Source organism: Cottoperca gobio, chromosome 13 (genome assembly GCF_900634415.1).
Source record: "Cottoperca gobio chromosome 13, fCotGob3.1, whole genome shotgun sequence".
In the NCBI taxonomy this organism is placed as follows: Eukaryota; Metazoa; Chordata; class Actinopteri; order Perciformes; family Bovichtidae; genus Cottoperca; species Cottoperca gobio.
The window spans coordinates 2269574-2291039 of NC_041367.1; the positions used below are offsets into that span (position 1 = coordinate 2269574).

Sequence of the window (21466 nt, forward strand, 5' to 3'; positions counted from 1 at the left end):
TACAGAACTCAAGTCAGTCATCAGCTTTTCAATTACATTATTTTATTTATCAAATTCAGACATTTTACTGGCATTTCTACACATCATTACAACATAAAGTGGTCATTCTGAAGGAGGCTACTGGTCCAATAAACTACAGGCCTTTAGCAAATACAATAGAAATATTTATATTAATCAGAGGCATTGCCAAACTTCTCGGTTTCTAAAAGAGCTTTTCTCCACATACAAATCCTATATACACAGAGTTATTGACATAAAAAAGTGTGAACTGTTCCTCGTCTGTCCTTTGCCGGGTTATAAGTGAATGTTTCATCTGTCGTGAGGTGTAAAGAAAGGTCACAACAGGACTCAAAGCCAGGGAGTCACTACTGAAAAGGAAAAAGGGGGGGGGAGTTGTCTCAGGAGGCCCCAACCTGGAGGGGCCGCTGTAATGAGATAAAAGAGAACTCCACCCTTTACATTTTTCTTTGATATCCAAAAACTTAGGAGGGTTTTTCTACTTCGACCTCACTGAGTGATTTACTACATCTCCCAGAATGCAAAGGGGTGGATTCAAACTTGCTGCATTCAGTTGTGGGTGAAGAGAAAAGCCACTGCCATGGTCCCTCCACAAAACACAAAGGCTGCACTAACTGAGGCTGTCGTGTGGAAATGGATCTCTGAACAGATTTCATTATTGAACATCAATGTGGGGGGGTCCAGAAAAAAGACTCCATGCATGCGGGCAGTTACCTGCAGGAGTGAATGAGACAGAAATGTTGCACCACCAGAAAATGGTTATTTTTGAAGTGTTCATGTGTTGTAGGGTCAAAATGTCCCTTTCAGTAAGAGGCCCGGTGTCACATCTTAAAAGAAAGCTGCTCCAACATATTCCAACTGCATTCCATCCAAACACCTGACCCCTACCAGGGTCTCCACATGGACCTCGGGGGGGTCACGGTGGGCATGCTCAGGGCCTCCCTGTTCTCCAAGCCCTCGGTGGAGCTGTGGTTGTGCTCACTGTCGGTCTCGTCCAGGTCGGAGCACAGGTCCTCGCTGGACGTGGTGGAGGGCGCCGGGGAGAGGGCCGAGGACGAGGCGCTGGATATACTCCTTCCTCCAGGTGAGGCCAGAGACGCGCAGAGCGCCTCGTCGCCCCCGTGCCAAGTGCTGCCGTTACTCTCAGAAGTGTCAGTGATTAGATCCATCAGCACGTCCTGGAGGTGATCCTCGTTCAGGGGCATACATTCCAGGAGATGGTTGAGGAGCTCTGCCGCCACCGTCGCATCTATCCCAGGACAGCTGGACACAAACATGTGGACCTCGTGCATGCACTGGATGTAGCCGGCCGCAAACCTCTCACTGGCTTCTTGAGTCAGAGTGTCTGTTTCTGTGGAGGAGAGAGAAGCACGATGAGATGACTGGAGCTGGTTTTAGATTAAAGGAGACAGCTGAACATGATAAGAAGCTGAGGAGTAAGGCAGCGTCACGCGAAGCTGGACATCAAATAAAAAAGGCTATTAATACAAAACAACGTTAAACATAAATCAGCACAAACAGAGAAGAAAAGAAAATATAAAATCACATGACACGTGGGTGCTTTACATTTCTCATGATTTAAGAGTAAACTTAAATTACTTTTATACCTTCTAAATCAGTGGCTGCTTTTGTCTACTTGCGACCCCTCTTCACTGGTATTATATTATATATTAACTCCCTCTAGTTTAATAATATTAAACCCTGAAGAAGTAAAATTATCCAGAAATTATAAAGAAAATTAAATTAAAAAGATGAAACCTTTTTCAGTTTCCTCTTTGACCCCTGAAATGTATCTTATGACCACTTAATGGGGCCCGACCCCCAGGTTGGTAACCACTGCTCTAAATGTCAGGTTGAACTTCACTACCTGGTTTCAGGTGTGAAGATCTAAGAGGAGGCACGTTGTCAGAGTTTAAGATGAAATGTAGGGTTAACAGTTGTGCAGACCTTGGGTTCGGTTCTTTAGTATGTCCTCCACCTTCTTCACGGTCACCTCCAACACCTCTGCGTTCTCCATCTTGGAATGAAGCTGTGGAGACAACCAGTAGAAGTCCATCAGAACCAGAATCTAGCTCTGCATCACAGCTACAGGTGAGCGGAGGTGTACTCACGTCTGTGTCTTCCAGCAGAGTCCGCAGCTCCTGCAAACTCTCATTGATGCGAGCTCGCCTCTTCTTCTCCACCAGAGGTTTCCTGGTCTGCAGGAACACAAAGATTCATCAGTGAACTTACAGCTTTGGATACGATATGTGGGATGTAATTTAACTGTTCAAATCAATACACGCTTTTGGCATAGAAGTCTGCAGAGTAAATGCTTTACAGACTGTCACCGGCGTGTCAAGTGCCTGCCATGTGTGTCCAAACAGTGCCACATTATCCCGTCAAAAGTCCCTTTAGGTACCTTTCTGTCCGCTTTCTGAATCCCGTAGTAGGACTCATCTTCTTCAATATCAAGTCCGGTGTTGCTGGGCCGATCAGAGGGGGCCATGTTGGTTGGATCGCCGCTTTGGTGGCTTCTCCCACTGCTCCTTGTTCCAGTCAGCGAGGGGCAGCTGGCAAACGGAACCGGTTTCAGGAAGAAGAAAAAAATCGACAAGCTCGCAGGCGAGGCGAGGCGCCCTGTGTTTATTGTGCAATACTAGTGAGACGTGCTGCTGGCGCTGAGTGGCTGTTGTTAGTATTTATAGGGGCTTATTAACATGTGAATAGGGGCTGAGCTGCTCCCGCTGAGGGACAACAGAGCGCACACGGCCGGAGCCAATGAGCGCCCACTCCCTTTGTCTGCGGCCAGCCCCGGTCTGCGCCCCGAGGAGCTGGATGGGCTTTAATCAGACAGTTTGTTGTGTTAGGGGACCGACCGCTCTGTTTTTCCCCCCTAGTGCTGGCTCTGATAAACGGTGTGTGCTTCCATTCTCATGTGCAACATTCATTATCATGCAGAACCGGCTGTTAAACTGATGCAAACACTTTATCTTTTAAATACAATTAATGTTTTAATAGCTGTCAAATAAAGCCTGGGGGTCATTATTGTATTAAAATGTGAGCTACAGTCAGTTATTTGGTGAATTTGTTCTAAACAGTGCTTTGTATTTGTCCACTCAGAGCATCTCAGCACTTCTTCCAGTAAATATCTGCTCTGTTGGTTTTTCCGCCCGACTCTTTCTTCTTCTGCTGGCTTTTGTGTCCGAGCCTCGGCAGATTTATCCGGCTGTTTGGCGGATGTAACGCGATGCCTTCAGTTGGCAGCTGCTGCTGGCGGCCCCTCGGCCCAAACTGAATCAGCCGGGGGAATTAAGGGCCCTTCTCCAAAGAAAGCGACAGGTGTTGGCCTGCGCCTCGTTTGTTCTCCGTTTGTTTGGTGACTTCTGATTTGTGTGCAACTGCATTCTCACGTTGCCTCTCTGCTGTGCGAGAGTTTATAATATCGAGCTGATGTCGCCGATAACAGAGGCTACACATGATCTGTATTGTAATGTGATGTGTGTGTACAATCATGCACATTATGAAGCTGTCAAACTTAACACAACATTTGGGCTGTTGAGAATTAAATGACGCTGGTTTCTTGTGGTGTCAGTATTTGACTTTGCTGGTTTAGTCCTTTGCGCGCCATGTCTATTTGTTTCTGTCTCATAAGAGCGCCCTGCCCTCGTTATTATACATGCTTCGTACACGGTATTATCATGCAAATGACCCTCACAATAGAGCAGTCGTGTCTGCTCGGCAAAAGGAGCACGCGGGCATCTGTGCCACCTTCCAGGTAAATGCAGTGATGTGTTTTCAGGTGCACTTTTACGCACGGTATTTGCGCAGCCTTTCCACAAAAAGCAACACAAAACTCTAGTGCCCTAAATAAAGGAAGAGTTTCAGACGTTTCAAGTGGAGTTTTTTTTTTGGCACCTCGCCACCCACAGATCCCTGTTCCAGATCTTTAATGGTGTGGACTGTGGAGAGAGCAGCTGTCTCGGCTCGCTTTTGTTGGGGAGCTCCGCTGAGGGACCAGACGTCCCCCTCTCTCGCTCTTCAGACCCGCCGCCTGGCTCCATGTGGCGGCCAATCATAACGGCAATAATAGCGGGAGAATGGGCCATATGCACGTTTTTACTTTTCAAAACCCAATGATGATTTACATCTTTATTAAAACGCACCAGAACACTTGCTTTGACCAGAGTTGACATCCTGACGTTGTTGTGCGCCCAGATGGAGACGGCTGTGATGCTAAAATGCTCCTGTTTCAATCCTCACTGGGTTCCTTATGTGAGCATCCAACTCATTGTTAATTAGTCTACCAGAGAGAGAATGAAACTACAGCAGTGTCAGTGTGTCAACCATCAAACGTACTGCACAACACAGTCCCTGTCACATTCCTCATTAATTAAGGTCAACCTTGAAATGGATGTCTTGTTCCTTCAATAACAAAACACTTATGGCTAATTATGATTTAGAATTCTAATTAATTTATGCATAATGAGTACCTCCTTGCAAAGCCATGGGATTAAAGGGTCAGTTCCCCCGAATTTGATTGATGTTGATATCCAGCCAGATGGTTTCGAGTTTAGTGATCCACGTTTAGAGATACCAGTCTCTGAGCGTTCTCTCCTCACGTCTCTCCAGCCACAAAGTCCTGGTAACTGCGGATAATCCATCACCTCACTGTGAACAGCTTTCATTGGCACGACCTTCTACACCAAAGAAATAGTCCCTGCGGGTATTGCAGGTTCAACACAGGTGTAAATCATGAATGTGGCTTTGAGCGTCACACATTAGACTATATTCACATCCATTGTGTTCACTGGAGATCTAAAAACCTCAGAACTTATGTTTCCACTGGAGGTAAATCAGAAAGTATGTCGCTTTATGATTTGGGTGCACTGGCCCTTTAATTCAAGCTGCAATTTTGGTAACTATGGAGGCAGAAAACCCTTTTAAACTCTGACCTGTGTCACATGTTGGTGATTACATGTAAACATATTATTATTGATAAATGTACAATATAACTTTATTGTTCTGTTAAACAATAAGTTTTATTGAGGAACGTTTAATAATCAGTAATGAGTTTATGTTTTTAGGACTTTTCATCTTTATTGCCACGTTTAACACATTTACAGAAACGTAATAAGTAACATTACTTTGATGAAGTAATTAAAAAAGCTACATTACTTATTACATTTTGAATCTGTAAGCAATTACATTTCAAAAGTAACATTCGTACTGACATATTATCAACATGTAGCACGTGTTAGCTTCCAAACAGCAACATCGTTTCCATTGAAGACAGGAGGAAATAATGGAATGAATAACGGCTGAAGGGATTGTGCACGCAGGCTCATGACTTACAGAGACACTTTAATACAAGTCAACATGTCTGCTGCACTTCATTATATCATAGTAAATATCCAAACATAAGAATGTCCTGGTGTTGTGAATGTTGGCTCACGGACTCAGCGTCGTATTGTTAATATAAACATGGTCAACATGTGAGAAATACCTACGTTCACTAAACTAAACTAACTGACCTGCTAACCTGGTGTGTCTGACATGTGTTGCAGGGCAGGTAGTGTGTCAGCTGATGTGTTCAGTATTTGCAGCTGGAGCTACTAAAACTATGAGCTAATGAAGAATGAGCTGTCACTGTGAGTGACAGTCACAGCCACTACATGACATCTGGTTTCAAATGTATGTAAAAATATTGATAAATGCAGCTAATATCTTTACAGGTCTGATCATCTCTACCAAATCCTTCAGTGATAAAAGTCCTGGCTCAAACGACACTTAAATAATCCTCATTTGATTATATTTCATATCTATATTTGTATGATATTAGTAAATAACCTGACAAGTGGGACTCATTTCCTGTCCTGCACGGCCACTATAGCAGATTTCAAAACACAATTGACAACAACAACTGTACATGACACAGGATCTTTCATAAAGATGAAAACAATACAAGTTTTATTCTTATTAATGTTTGGGTTAATTATACAGCAAAGGAGGAAGACATAAACATCTATGCAATACCAAGCAAATAGTCTAAGAAACCAAGTCTTATAATGCCTTATAATATCAAATAAATAAAGCTGTTAATACAATAAATACATAAAAGATTAATAAGAGCCTTCTATAATGCAGGCTACAAGAAGTCAACTTCTAAAGGGAAGTACTGAGAAAAGGTCTGTATAGAATCATAGCACACCTACAATAATAATCACCGGAACAAAACTGCCCCACGTTTGTCTTCTGAGCAGCATATCTATAAGATACATAACAGAGGATGGTCTAACAGAATGGAGAACCAACATAAGTAATCCACCAGGTCACCAGGGCCTCCACATCTCCAGCATCCCCAGGTGGGAGCTGTGGATTGAGGGCCTGTCTTGGCGTCCAGCAGCCACATGGCAGGTTGGCCTCCCAGCGAGGGGGTCTCCTCTGAGGGGTGTGCTGGGGAACCCTGTGCCTTGTCCGGCCAGGAGAGGGCCATCGTGTCTGGGTGAGGGCTGGAGGGGGCGCTCATCCGTGGACCTGGGCAAGGACTTGAGGAGGTGGTTGAGCAGGCGGGAGCCCACCGTTTTGTCCATCCACTCGCAGGTGAGGAGCATGTTGTGGACTTCGTGCATGCACTGGATGTACCCTGTGCTGTATTTCTGCTGGACCTCCAGGCCTAATGTGGGGTCTGCAGGAGAAAAAGGGACGAGGTGTGAAGTTATAGCACCGCCTAGTGGTGACAGCACAACATGCATGCAGCAAAACAACTTCAACTGTTGCTTCTTTCCCACCAGGAAGCTGCACAGTAACACTTCCTCTTTCACAACACACTTTCACTTGAAGCAATAACACCAGATTACAACCCTCCTCTAACTATAACTTTACAACTGAGTACATTTAGCCACTGAGATACATCTAACATTTGATGTGCTGTCAACTACAGGCATCTCAAACTGGCAGATTTCACTTTTATTGCCCACTTTCTGAGCCAATGATTGAGATTACAGCCAGTATTTTAGGGATCAATACAAACTATAATCCACAGTAATCTTGCATTTACACCCCATCACATATGTGACTCACACAGACACGTGCACATGTTCCTCACCGTTGAGTTTACTACTCTGGATGTTTTGCAGATGCTTCACTGTCATCTCCAGAATGTCGGCTTTTTCCAGTTTAGATTGCTGTTGAGAGATGAGCAGCCTTGAAGTTAAACTTGATTCACCCTCCACTGTTTACTTGTAGAGGAGATGAGACACGTGGGAAAATACTCACATCAAGTCTGAACGCTCCGATCACAGTTTCTTTCAGCTGATCCAAACAATTGTTTATCCTCTCTCGTCGTTTCCTCTCGATGAGCGGCTTCCTCATCTGTAGGGGTGAAACATAGCGTCGGTTAAAGGATGGTGAGGCACCATGCTGCAGTGCAGAGAACAGAGTGGCCCACACTGTGTATCCTAAAAGAGAAATCGATCTATATCCAAGTGTAAAATACCTTTCTCTCCTCCTTGGCACTGGGATGTTTCCCCACGTTGTGCGCCATGGATGAAGCAGTCATGTTTTTTCTCGGGTGTCTGCGCGCTTGTGCCTCCTCTCCTCTGGATCTCAGCGCGTCTCTAGGGCCCTCGGCGCGGCACGGCCCTCTTATTTATCGGGCGCAATTAGCATGTGAATGCTCCATCTCTTTGGCTGCGGGATTTTCCCACACACGGGGTCCCATCAGTCAAGACTGACAGGTCACTGGCTCCATTCAATAACCGAGAGAACTGGCCTAGAAAAAAAAAACCTCACAAGCGACAGATGTCCAGCCTGAAACCATGCACTTCTCTCCACCCCCCTCCTCCACCCAACACAAAAACACAAAACTGCAGTTTCCTCTTCTCCCATGGATGAACAAGGGTGTGCAGTTACCGTGCTGTACTCCGGGGAGCCCCTCGCCTGTTCTTTTCAGGAGCAACATTACACGACCTGCAAAAAGGCCAAAGCTATTCCCTCAAAGCTCACAGGGAGACACAATACACTGACAAATCACTTGAGAATATATCGGCTCGTATACAGGTTTGCCTGTATGGAAGATGCTTCACTTATCCTAAGATACAACACGACAGGGATACTTAAGGGATATTAAGTCACCGTTACTTTACACATCATTGATATGCGACCAAATTATCTTGTTTCCTGTTCCATAAAAGTTCATTACAGACCCATCAGGCATTCACTCAGCTTCTCTGAAAGCAGAAGTTATTTTTATACAAGCTTCAGTAATTCATGCCATAAATCATCACGTTAAGCATTAGTTAAGCATTTTAAATACATGGTTTGTTGCTGGCTTTTATATTTTTTCATAGCACATTTCTCATATTTGTATTCTATATTTATGTTCTTGATATGCGCAATTATTTGGCTGTCTTTGGTATTTCCTCTTAATATGTTTATTGTATGCACCAAAACATTAAGGCAAATTGCTTGTAAGTGAAATCCTGCTTTACAATAAACCTCCTTGTGATTGTGCAGCAGGAGAGTCAGAGTACATGCACGAGCCTCTCTTCTTCTTGAGCAATGCAAGAGGACAACTGTCAGTCTACTATTGAGAAAAACACCTCGCAGTGTATTTAGCCAGTGTATTCTCCGTGTTTTTAAATGTCAGACATCTGCTCTTAACTGTTAGCGAGCAGATGTCAGATTGACCAGATGTCCCCCCACCTTTAGGTCCCTTAAAGCGCGGGCCCCTGTCAGAGCCACGCGACTGCCAGGCGAATGCCGGGTCGTGGGAACCGGAGCCGAACAATGGCCGCTATTCATCCAAACCTAATCAGCATGAAGAGCGAAATAACCTCCAGAGAGGGTGGACAGTCCGACCAAGGAGGGGGAGGAAGAGGAGGAGGAGGAGGAGGATTCTTGGGCAGGTGGATGAAAAGTGCTGTATCCAGGTGTAATGAATAGTAACCAAGATGCAGCCAAATTAATTAATTAGGCATCAATTAGTCCTGTTTGAACCTCTTAAGCCTCAGACCTCGGAAACAAACCGCCTAAAATAACAGAATCAGGAATCAACCATAAGGCCAATATGCATATTTCTGGTCTCATTTGAAAGGTAATAAACTAAATAATATGAAACAATTCTAAGTATATTTCTATTACCATTACAGAGTAAATCGAGATGCTATAAAGGAGGAAATGATACATGATACAAAACATGATATTTTACACTGATGAGAAAATTATTCCAGATCTTTTGAACACAACTTTGTCTTAAATTTAGGAAAGTTATATTTGTACAATTGTATAATTAAAACACTTTGTAATGAGAATTAGTTTGGACAACATGCAGTCGTTAAACGGATTCTGAATGCTTTATTTATTTATATGTTTTGTTTTATTTGTATATATTTCGTATGAGAACTCAATAAAACAAGGGTTACAGGCCTGGGCGTAAATGTGTGTTTAGTCTCCAGAGGGCCCTAAAAGTCAAAGTTTTTAGTTATTTTAAAGTTCAATAGTAAGCTAAGTAAACCACTTGTACACTGCTTCAGTAAGAGCTACATACACTAAACGTGCAGGCAAACCAGCAGAGGGCGCCTGGGTAATAATGAGTGCGGGGTCAGATGAATGAAGATAGTGTATGAATCCTTACATTGTGCAAACTGCTTCATGTATGAATGAGTAATAAATAAAAGATCGACATCTGTCTGTCAACAATAGTTCAGTTATGTGACTGTTCAACAATAATAATGCACTGGCACCACAGATTTACATAAATGCTATTTTTTGTTATCATGCACATAGCATGTTTTTTCTTTGACATTATCACAAATGGCTATGGTGTATCTCCAACATTTGTGAAGTCATGATTATAATATGCATAGCAAAATACGGTATGTTCAATTTTGTTTAGCAGGCAAAGGTTTAAAATATAAGCTAAAGTTGTCAGAGTTTCTTTGTGCATGTACAATTTTGAGAGTATTTTTCACAGAGAGATCTGTGGATCATCCAGAATAACAGGGACTTCGAAAGACACATTGCTTTTGAATTTGACATGTGTATTTTTCAATGCTTTGCACAGATACAAATCCCCTTCCACTGTGTTGGGTTGGTGGGTATCCAGTCCCAACCCCGGCTTCTGCCTGCAGCCACAGCTTTTACAAAGAAAGCTCCAGCACCAGTTATCATCTGCAACAGTCATTTCTGCATTTAGAAAATCATTACATGGGCTCCACCTGCACCTCTGCTGCCTGCAGTGTTTTAGAAGCCAGCTGTAGACTCAGTCACAACACAATTAATAAGCTTAGTTTTCCATTATTCTCATGGTTTGCTTTTTATTTGTTCAGTATGTGCTGCTTTTATATATCTGAGTGTAATTTTAAAATATAATATTAAACACGAGCAACAACAACCAGCAGTCACGTATGTGTGGTGTGCGCGCGCCCTCGTACGGTCACCTGCCACCCTCGCGGAGTGCAACCACCGCTGTTGTCATGACACGCGACGGCCAGAGGAGGCGCTAGACGCTGCTGCAGTGACAACCGTGTTGCCAGTCGAGCTCAGAGAAAGCGCTGGGAAACAGGGGCTGCACAATTACCTACAGTACAAACAAGGGGAGGCGGCAAACAAGCAAAACACAGCAGGTTTTGTTCCGAGGAGCCCCTGAGTCGCATTTAGCTGTCTTGACAAATCGGAGGAATCTAGAGAAAACGCCGTTTTACAAGGTATTGTGTTGTGTGTATTTATATATAATGTCAGGACTTACTATGTGCAGGTAGTGTGGTGGAAGGCTACTTTAGCTACCGACGGTTGCCTCAAAGTTAGCTGGTTAACTACGTTTTCTAACGTTAGTTCGCTTGTTGGACAGCTCTCAGCGACACACAACGGTTTAGCTGAACCTAGCCGGCCGTTGGTGGTGATGCTAAAGTCAGGCATGGGCTCGAGAGCACTAGCGCGAGCGGCGAGTGCCAGGCCTAGCTAACGTTATGCTAATAGGGCTAGCTAGCTAACTGGTGTTAGCATTATTAACGTTACGTTACAAATCTGTATCTATGATGAATGTAGGTTATTCCTGCAGTCTATTATATTTTGAATAAAGGTAAAGCAGCTAGGAAGGGTTTGTAAGCTGTAGGCCTGCCGAGGCCTTCTGTGTGTCGACACACACACACACACACACACACACACTTCCACAAGCAAGCCAGCAGTAGCACTGTTGTGGTGGACAGTGATTGAGATATTATAGGCCACGTTATCTCACAAAAAGATAAAAAGTAAGCTGTTAAGGTTGCTGAATAACACATTTCACTGCGGCTCTGCATTACAGTTATACCACAGAATTACTCGGTGAGCAAGTATCCATTTTGTTAGCATTGCGCAAAGTTGGCAGGCTTCACACCATCACAAACCAGGCATGGATAACCGAGAGGGGCGGTGCTCTCTGTCAGATTCATGTTGACCTCCAGCTTATACTGGGCCTCGGGTTTGCCAGTTGTTTTTAGCTTTTTAATTATATGTTTCTTTAAAATTAGACGAGTGTAGCAGAAATAGCTTGCAATTTGTGACACATGCTAATTAGCTAGCTTTATCGAGCGTTGCTTATGGTCAGATAATAGCAAAGCATTTGCTGCTGTGTTGGACTGAAAGGTGGTGCTGACGTTGAGACTGTCTTCTGACTCTGTTTGGTTTTCTGAAAGGTAACAATAGTTCAGGCTCTGAATATATAAAGCCTGCTCTGGTCGGCACAGTTTGTTCTTTTCGGCCATGTTGGGGTCAGTTTGTGGAAAATCGTGCACAGCATTACTCAGTACATTATAGCTGATTAGTAACGGATTCATTGTTGGTTAGTGGTGACCAGCTGATGTTGAACCTGACATATGTTTCATCCTATTTGCGTCAGTGACACTGAAGCAGGTCAGGAGTTTAGAGGCGGTTCTTCTGTCTGTGTCACAGACGGATTTGGCCACCTGACGAAGTTGAGGTGTGTCCAGTTTAATAAAGATGTAAGCACAATTTAAGTGCTTCGGTCACCATGCAGTGACACGTTTATTATTTTATTTAAACCCAGTCACACATTACACATCATATACGAATGCTGGACTGCACCTCCCACTTTGGTGCTGTTTGGTTTATATTCCTGGCCCCAGCGTTGCTTTCTAAATGTGGACTCCCTGCCAAGACACAAGAGGACGAGTTTGTGACTACTCCAGGGTTTGTGTTAAGAGTTTAGAGGATCCTGGGAGGATAACAGGTTGGTGACAGACTGTTGGATCAGTGCCTCTTAGTGTTTGATGTGTACCTACCTAATGACTAGTGTTGATGTTTTGTGGCAAACCTCAGTATAATCCTGGAAACAGAAGTCTCAAAGTGCAGCATGCTTAATGAAATCATTTCTTGGCTAAAATGATCATGATACTGGGATTAGTTTTGCAAGTAATAATTAACTTAATTATTGATTAATCTGCAGATTATTTTCTAGAGTAATCAATTAATCGTTTGGTATATAAATAATGTCTTTCAAAGTCCAAGGTGATGTCTTGAAATGTCTTTTAAATATCTGTCAGTCCAAAACCCAAAGATATTCACTATCGTATGAAAAAAGCAGCAAATCTCCATATTTGAGACGCTTAAAACAGCATTTTCTGCCATTTTTGCCTTAAAATGTACTTAAATTGATTATCGAAAAAACAGGCAATCCATTTTCTGTTGATCGACATATCAATTAGTCAATTTATCGTTGTAGCTCTAAGTGTGATTACATTTTATTGATATGTTTCTTTCTTGAGTGCTTGGAATAGGAAGTGTAGTCATCTTGTATGACCCAGCCTATAAGCAAAGAAGCATATTTAGGCTGCTGTGTTGCTGAACCCAGGCTTTCTCGGCTGATTTCTTGTCTGTTAAAAAAACTTTGTCTTTTGCACCATAGTTTATGTGAGGTTGGGTGTGTCAGAGACTTGTGTAGATAAGGGTCCTTTTTACGTAACCCAGTTAAATAAGAGCAGCAGCAGTGAGATATGGTTCAGAGTTGGAGGTTTTTGTGTAGAGGAGTTTATTGGCCTAGATTGGTTACCTGAGAAAATAGTGTATGTTTAGTAATGTGACAGGGTGTTAAGTCATTGTTCAGAGGGTGGCTTCATACAGAGGGCTATGGGTAAGTCATGGGGTACGTAGGCCTATGTCATAGTACACATTGCTCGGTTAATACTTTATTGACTGACCAGAAGATTCACAAGATTGTACTACTGCATTAAAGATGATGTCTAGATTTAACGTTCACACAAGTTGTATAATTACATCACTTTTCCACTTATGTGTTTCAACATCTGCCTGGCATGGAACTTTAATTAGCATGAAATACCAGCAATGGGTTCTTCATTGGGCCTTCAGGGTTAGCTGCCACTTAACAGCAGGATGTAAAAATGCATTTCATTGGGATACTTGGAGTGCACCTGTCTTCAAACCTATTTGCTACAGATGACCACACCAGGGCAAACATTGCACTAGGTCTGAAAGATGAACTTGTGTTGTGGAAACTACTTGGCCTACCAAAAATACCTTTGGGGGGGGCATAAGAAAGAAAGCATTCCTTTTATTAGTCCCACGAAGGGTTATTAATTTAACATATTACATACACACAGTCATGCACAAACTGGACCTATACGCATGCATTTAATGGAGAGATGTCAGAGCCTTCAAAGCATTTGTGGGTTCGGTGACGTCTACCCGTCCACACTCCATACTCAATCCGTCCGGAAACTTGACGTTGTTTTTGATCCCACAATAGTTAGTATCTCAACTCAGACGATTCTTCAGTATTATAGGAATTAATGCATGTCTAGAAAGGGACCAGTGTTTTATCGTGGATCGCTTATCACAATAAGTTGATTTGTGGGATGTTTACATTATTGGGATAAAAACATGTGAAAAAGCTGTCTAGCTCGTTATCATGGTAGAGAAGTGAAAAATAGTCTGATTTAAAAAGAAAATGCAGGAATAATCATGTAAAAGAACCGACCACACACCACTTACTTACTTATTTATGCAGGGGGACCTTATGATTACCTTTTTATTAAAAATAGTTTTTCTCTAAAACGGATGTGTCCCCTCTGAGATGCAATAACAATATTTGTTTCTTAACAAAATACCCAGTAGGTTTTAGTTGTGCTATTTAGAGTTTTAAGCATACTCGCATACTGTGAAGTGCATTTATTTTACCGCTCTCTCTATAGAAAAACAACGGCACAGCCGGCCAGACCACGTGAAAGCAGCTTAAGTGACGTTATAATAATATCATGCAATATCAATGACATGAGCAGTCAGTGACAGGGGAGAGGTAGTGTAATTGAGAGTTCAGTGAGATAAGATTGGGCCTTTTAATAGATAGTTTTGGTTGACTTACACTGTTTAACAAACATAAAATGTCACAACAGTAATTTTGTTCATATTGTCCTTTCTTAAGAAATAAACCTGACGTATCACCCAACCATACCGTTGGTATGAACTTAATACACAGTTGTTTTATACAGCTCATGTAGCATGTGCTGTATCTACTGTTATCATTCTTAAGATCTGCTTTGTCAGCCTTTCTCCAGACATGAATGGTCTTATTGCTCTGTTTGCATGAGCATGACTTCTGAATAATTTGTGAGTCACTGGCTATATTTTTGTAATCGCCTTCTTCACCCACGACATCATTTATTTCTGTACCTTTTTTTATATATATAGCTACTTGTTAGCTTGAGCTACACAAAGCTTTAAGTATTTCAAAGATATTGCCAGTAAACACTCGGACCACTTTGTTTTTGTAGGTCATCTGTTAATTAAGATTTTATTTTATACTGACATTTATGTAGATATGATCCTTTGGTGCTTATTACATGCTCTTAGTTCTCCTCACATCAGTCCCTCCATCTTTACAGGCTCTGATCCAGTTTTACATTTCATTCCTCAGGTGGACAGTCCGCTGCCTGGTTGCTCGTGGTAAGTCTCCGCCATGCCTTTCCCCTTTGGCAAGTCCCACAAGTCGCCGGCGGACATCGTCAAGAACCTTAAGGACAGCATGTCGGTGCTTGAGAAGCATGACATTTCTGACAAAAAGGCAGAAAAGGTAGGGTGAATCTCGCACAAATTCACTTGTTCTTCACTTTCACTCGATGGATTCATCACCTCATCTCTCTTATGGGGGGTGAACATGAGTTTGAAGTAGCTGTCTGACGCTCTAAATATTATAATGTGTACGATTTGTATGATTCAGGCCACAGAGGAGGTGTCAAAAAGCCTGGTGTCCATGAAGGAGATCCTGTATGGGACTAATGAGAAAGAACCCCAAACCGAAGCAGTGGCCCAGCTCGCCCAGGAGCTCTACAACAGCGGCTTGCTCAGCACCCTAATAGCGGACCTGCAGCTTATCGAGTTTGAGGTGAGAAAAATATTTAATGAATAAGAATGAGAGAAGAAAAGATAACGTGGCAAATATTTAACACGAAGTAGGCAGTGAAGTGGTTAAAGTGTATATGTGCTTTGTGCACACAGGAAGAATGAAAACCATATAACCATGAAAAAAGGATGCGTGTGTTTTGTAAATGTACACGTCATCTGCCCATGTTATGTGAGCAACCTCACGTCTCCCTGCAATATGTTAGACTGGTGGTGTGTGTGGTAACTGCTGCTGCAGACTTCCCTGACTCACCCTATCACAGCATGACTCATTGTGTTGTGTGATCTCTCTCTCGTCCCATTTCACCCTCTCATCCTCCCTCCTTGTACAAAGAAAAAACTGGTGACAAATTGTGAATCACAATGTTGCAACATAGAAATATGACTATTCAACATTTTAGAAAGATATGCGCATATTTGGTGTTTGCTGACGTTGTGTCGGTAGATGACTTTTATTGGTAGCTATTTGTTAATATCCTAGTGATTATCTTAAGAGGACATCTATCTTTCCTCTATGCTGAAACACCAAAAATGGAAAGCAAGTTTAATTAATTTACTTCATTTATCAGCTACTTGTGACACATCTCTCTAAAAAAAAACCCCAGCATGCCTTGTGTTTAGAGCTGCATCTAGGCTTTCCACCTGTCTCTAGCTCCTGATTGCATTGTCACTTTATAAGTGTGTTGTATAATTTTTTTGTGTATTGTATGGCATACTTAAACTGTTGCTTTACCAAATCTTAATGTATGCTTTATCTGTTGCCATTAGGGAAAGAAAGATGTGGCTCAGATCTTCAACAACATCCTGAGGCGTCAGATTGGCACTCGGACACCCACGGTGGAGTACCTTTGCACCCAGCAGAATATCCTCTTCATGTTGCTTAAAGGGTAAGGAGGCACACACACAAACATGAAGAGTGTCTATACTCCCCTTGGTCTTTTAGATAATTCTTTATTTATGGTGTTAACATGTTATTTAAGAAGCCTAGCAAATTCCTTAGTCACTTCCTAACATGAAATGAGAATGTGAACACCTGTGTTCAAATCAAAACGACTGATAAAGATGATAAAGATGAAAGTATTTGGACAATAAATTGAGTAAAATGCTTTAAAAGTTTGTAAAGCGAGATTAATGTTAGAATTTATAATTAATTCAAAAGAGATCTCCTATACACAACATGGGACATCTGCAACAAACAAGTGTGCCATCGTCTTTTCTGTTTAGTCCTTTGTGAAGATGAATCTGTAGTTCAGCTCAGTGCACATTCCTATTTCCTAACTTTGACACATGCAGATGCTCACGACTACCAGACGCTCGTGAACACAATCACTTCCTGGTTTGTCATACCGTGGCTCTGATGCATCATTTGACAATGTTACACATTGGTGTGTTTCATCCTTTGTGTTTGTTCAGTAAAGCTTAAGGGATGCCATTTAAACTGCATCATAGCAGTGTTCTGAGAGAACCTACACCGTGTGCAAATACTCTAATATAATTGTGATTAGCCCATTGAGGACCTCCCTAGTGGTGCAGAGCTGGTTTGGTCATGTGTAATTCTATACGTCATGATTATGGCAGGACATTTGGCATGTTTCAGTTTACCTTATCTTGGCAAATGTTGTTTTAATGTGTGTTTTACGCTTCGATAAGATGTTAAGTCCTTGTGTTGCTTGTTTGTGCAGGTATGAGTCTCCAGAGATCGCCCTAAACTGCGGCATCATGTTGAGGGAGTGCATCAGACATGAACCGCTGGCCAAAATCACACTGTGGTCAGAGCAGTTTTACGACTTCTTCAGATATGTGGAGATGTCCACTTTCGACATCGCCTCAGACGCATTCGCCACTTTCAAAGTAAGTCGTCTTACGTGTTCAGCTGTTTCCCCATCTCCTACATCCCGATACTTTGCTGATGGTGGTTTGTTCACTACGTATAATCGGAAGCATTGTTACGAACCAGACGGCTCAAACAGCTCATTTGAAGATGCGTTGGCTGCAAGTACATGCTGCTGCTGATATTGCAATTATAACGACACGTTGACACAAAGAGACTTGGAGGTTGAGGATTCAACAATGGCTGTTGTAATGGGAAAGAGAGGGTTCTTACGCAAAGTCATGCCATGATTTGGAGACCTGAATGCACCACTTGAGCAGTCATGAATCTGCCTCTAATTCTTTAAGCAGAAAGTCACAGTAGCTGTTGTGGAAACCTTGTTAGTTTCTGTTTATTTGGGCATTTCAAAGACTAGTAAATCCACCACTGCTTAATGAATGTGGTCAGATTTTAATCCTGGCGTTAAAACTAAGATTTATTTTATTACAAAGAAATAAAGGATTAATTTGCTAACAGATAAACCAGGCGTCCTGTATCTTTTGTAAAGGATTACAGAAACATCACTAATAACACCGTAGCCCAAAACATTTTATCCGTCTAATTTTAGTTTGATGAATTATTTCTGCATGTGCTTCAGTTTGTTGTACCTACAGTGTCCAAAAAGCAGACATACAGAACCAGGACCGCAGAAGTGAGGACCGCTAAGCCTGAATTGATTGTATTTCTCATAGTCTGCGTTGTCTATTTCCAGGACCTCCTCACAAGACACAAGCTACTGAGTGCAGAGTTTCTGGAGCAACATTATGACAGAGTAAGTCCACACTGTACCCTTACCACTGTTGAGAAGATATTATTTTGTGAAACTACTCATCAGTACAGAGTTCATCCCAACAAATGATTGGAACAAAGAGCCATTCATCAATCGTTCATTACACTATACAGCACCTGCTGCTTTACTGCATTTATTTGTACCAGTCCTGTTTAAGCTTTAAAGCCTTTTAGTGGAATTCAACATGTTTGAGATTACGTGTGTTTGGCTCGCTCACAGTCTCCTTCCTCAACAACAACAACACTCTCTCTGCAGGCTGTGAACTCATTGTCCTGTCATTGTGTTTTTAGATACAAGACACGGATGCAATTTGTGAAAACATCTTCTTGACCTCTTCTATTTGTTTCTGTCTTCTCTCTCGACCTCTTCCTTTCCCTCTAGTTCTTCAGTGAATATGAGAAGTTACTCCACTCTGAAAACTACGTGACTAAAAGGCAGTCCCTCAAGGTAAGGACCCCCGAGTCGTGCCAGTAAACAGGTTTCACGAAGTGATGCAACTCTACTCGGAGAACTATTTAAAGATGAGCTCTGGTCAGTGTTTGGTTTCTCTGAACTGTTCCATCACCTTGTGGAGACTGCCATCTAGTGGTGGGAGCACTTTATACGTTTGACGTCTGGTGTTTTCTTGACTACATTTATGTTTTACATTAGGCTGAATATCACAATCTGTGGCACGCCTACTGACACATATTGAAAGCTGATTTCTCTCGTTGTTAATGAAGGTTATTATTGATTTTTGGTGCTTTTTTAAAGTTTGTTTTTACATTTAGTGTTTGTACATGAACGAGTACAACCGGCCTATTCAATTTAAAATATATATATTGATATTAATCTTTCTGTTTCTCACTCTGAAATGATGTAGTTACTCGGGGAGTTGCTTCTTGACCGGCACAATTTCACCATAATGACGAAATACATCAGCAGGCCAGAGAATCTCAAATTAATGATGAACCTGCTACGGGACAAGAGCCGCAACATCCAGTTTGAGGCTTTCCATGTTTTTAAGGTGAAAATTAAAACAGTTTTTATTTCATCAAAGATGTTTAACATCTGCTCGTATTAAGATCTTTGCCCTCTTCCTCAACTACCAGGTGTTTGTGGCCAACCCCAACAAGACGCAGCCCATCCTGGACATCCTGCTGAAGAACCAAACCAAACTCATCGAGTTTCTCAGCAAGTTCCAGAACGACAGAACAGAGGATGAACAGTTCAATGATGAAAAGACTTACCTGGTCAAACAGATCAGGGACCTCAAGAGGCCTGCCCCCCAGGAGGCCTGAGGAAGGCTGCAGAGGTGGGAGAGGAGCCACCAGGACCATGTCTGGTCAACATCCAGACAGGCTGCTTAACGGACCCTGCAGCAGCTGCTGTTCTGGCTTCTGAACAGAAATTGCGGAAACAAATGGAAAAAACCGACCTCCCCAGATCAACTCATCAGGAAGTGGCCCGCTCCTCCGCTCCTCAGTGAACGTTTCATTACTTTCATTTCAGTCTTTTTCCTTTAAAAAGAAATAAGAGAAAATAATAGGTGCTGCTGCTTTCTTGCACAATGAGACAAGTTATATTATAATGACACAACAAGTCCATCAACACACACACACACACACACACACACACAGCAGAACAAAAGTTTACACGCATATATGTATTACATTAAAAAAACAAACATGCATACACACATACTGCAAGAATATCGGCTAAAACTTTGTGATGGAAAGGTACGAGTTGAACATTGGTGTGTTGGTTGCATGCCTTGATATGTGACAGATCCACGGCTGTACGCAGCGTCGGCGCCGTGATGGCCTGCCCGGTCTCGCTCACATGTTCTGTGCCACAGACTCTGAATTGCACGTGCATCACAGCAACAGCTACAGTTCGTATCTATGCCTTCATCCAATAAAGCAACAGTGGTTCATTTTAGCGTTTCATGGGGACAAACTGTCAGATGCCGTCACAGAACCAGTTACCTCCTGTGTGCTTTGCTGCGACAGCACCTGAAGCACATGAGGGAAGGAGGCAGGGATGTAAAGGTGTGGATTCAGTAAAGCCCGAGAGTTGGGTCTCTTTATTGTTTTCTGGGACAGGGTGAACTTGTACATATGCCTTTTCTTTTTGCTTTGTAGTTTTTTTTGTTTAACCATGACATATGAATATATATTATATATATATTACCTTAAACATCATGTTTTTGGTTAATTGTAATCAAAGTACTTTCTAAACCATAAAAAAAAAAAAGACAAACAAGTTAAGTGACATTGTTTTTGCATTTCATTTTACTGCTGAAATGGTTGCTGTTGGGTTTATTTGTACATAACTTAAAGGGCCAGCTCACATTTAGCTAACCTATAGGATATTTACAATTTGTACAGCGGAGGAATGTCATGGTGTTAGCTCTGGATCTGTTCATCTTTTTATTCTCCCATCTACATTTTGAGTGTGTCTCAAATTGCTGAAAATGTGCAGGAGGGGAGTGGGAGAGCATCAACTGAAACATTAAAGCCTGTGTGTTTGTGCACTTTGTGAGGTGCTGAGCGATCAACATCACCTAACTGGAGTCGAGGATAGCGGGGATTCCCTCCCCCATCTCAATTTCATTAGCTTGTTATTTCTCATCCTCGCCGCTCTGCTTGTGGCCTGGGAGTGCTGTGTGGCCCCACAGTGAGTGTGCTTCAGGGGTGAGCTCATCAGGATGTTGGCAAAGCAGCGCACCATTCTTACTTTCCCCTCTTATGTTTGAGCATTTCTTTTCAGAAGGTTTATAATTCCAGTACAATTGTTAGTGTAAAGCATTGTGGGTAGCGGAGTACTTTGGGCATGTTGGATTGTCCTCATGGTGCTGAGCAAAATTGATGCAACCTCAGTTTTATCAACAGTGAACGACATGGTCCGTGTAATGAGACTCAGACCCATCTCAGTGCAGACAACAGCGATAGCAGACGGTCCCTCCATTCGCATTGAACGTGCATGTTCCTCCACTGGCTGTGCATGATGCTGTACTAAAGATGTTGTACTGGAATTGTTTCTTTTTTTCCAAGTATTTAACAACATTGAAATGTCATCTTGAACTCTTGGCTGTATGCTGACTGACTCCAGTTTCAGCAGAGAGCGTGTGGGTGCTTGCAGAAGTGTCAAAGGCCTGGGCCCTACAATCGAAATAAAGGAGACAAAAACATTTGGAATAAAATAACGCTGTGGTCATTTCCGTCCTGTGTACAGAAGTTAACATTACTTTGCATGCTTGAAATACTCCATACATAACATTTATACACAAGTATCAGCAGCACAATGTGCAGGATGTTCTTTAAAATAATCAAAGTGCGTGTGCAGATTGGCTCCTTTACAAAGCCAAATCGATCTTCTACAACCCCAGATAGTGTCCTATTAATATCCTA

At 42.3% G+C, this 21466-nt stretch overlaps 3 protein-coding genes across 5 annotated transcripts; 1 reads left to right on the forward strand and 2 right to left on the reverse strand.

Moving 5' to 3' along the window:
• her13 (hairy-related 13) lies at window positions 1–2799 on the reverse strand. The gene is made up of 4 exons (XM_029445668.1): window positions 2420–2799; window positions 2130–2216; window positions 1966–2047; window positions 1–1369 (listed from the first exon to the last, which is right to left on the reverse strand). Exons 1-4 carry the CDS (start codon window positions 2504–2506, stop codon window positions 903–905), a joined length of 723 nt encoding a protein of 240 aa, XP_029301528.1. The 5' UTR covers window positions 2507–2799; the 3' UTR covers window positions 1–902.
• Window positions 2800–5293: 2494 nt separating this feature from the next.
• On the reverse strand, window positions 5294–7629 carry her8.2 (hairy-related 8.2). Its single transcript, XM_029446711.1, has 4 exons — window positions 7496–7629; window positions 7276–7371; window positions 7106–7184; window positions 5294–6685 (listed from the first exon to the last, which is right to left on the reverse strand). Exons 1-4 carry the CDS (start codon window positions 7556–7558, stop codon window positions 6330–6332), a joined length of 594 nt encoding a protein of 197 aa, XP_029302571.1. The 5' UTR covers window positions 7559–7629; the 3' UTR covers window positions 5294–6329.
• A 2826-nt stretch (window positions 7630–10455) lies between these two features.
• Window positions 10456–21277, forward strand: cab39 (calcium binding protein 39). Of its 3 annotated transcripts, none has more exons than XM_029445993.1 (9): window positions 10456–10706; window positions 14930–15085; window positions 15233–15397; window positions 16183–16301; window positions 17097–17265; window positions 17997–18056; window positions 18456–18521; window positions 18937–19080; window positions 19166–21277. In XM_029445993.1, the coding sequence occupies exons 2-9, from the start codon at window positions 14972–14974 to the stop codon at window positions 19352–19354; spliced, it is 1026 nt and encodes a 341-aa protein (XP_029301853.1). In that variant the 5' UTR covers window positions 10456–10706; window positions 14930–14971; the 3' UTR covers window positions 19355–21277. The 3 variants fall into 3 exon arrangements, with proteins under 3 accessions (XP_029301853.1, XP_029301854.1, XP_029301855.1); XM_029445994.1 differs by lacking the exon at window positions 10456–10706 and adding an exon at window positions 12106–12229; XM_029445995.1 differs by lacking the exon at window positions 10456–10706 and having other exon boundaries at window positions 14914–15085.
• Window positions 21278–21466: the final 189 nt, after the last annotated feature.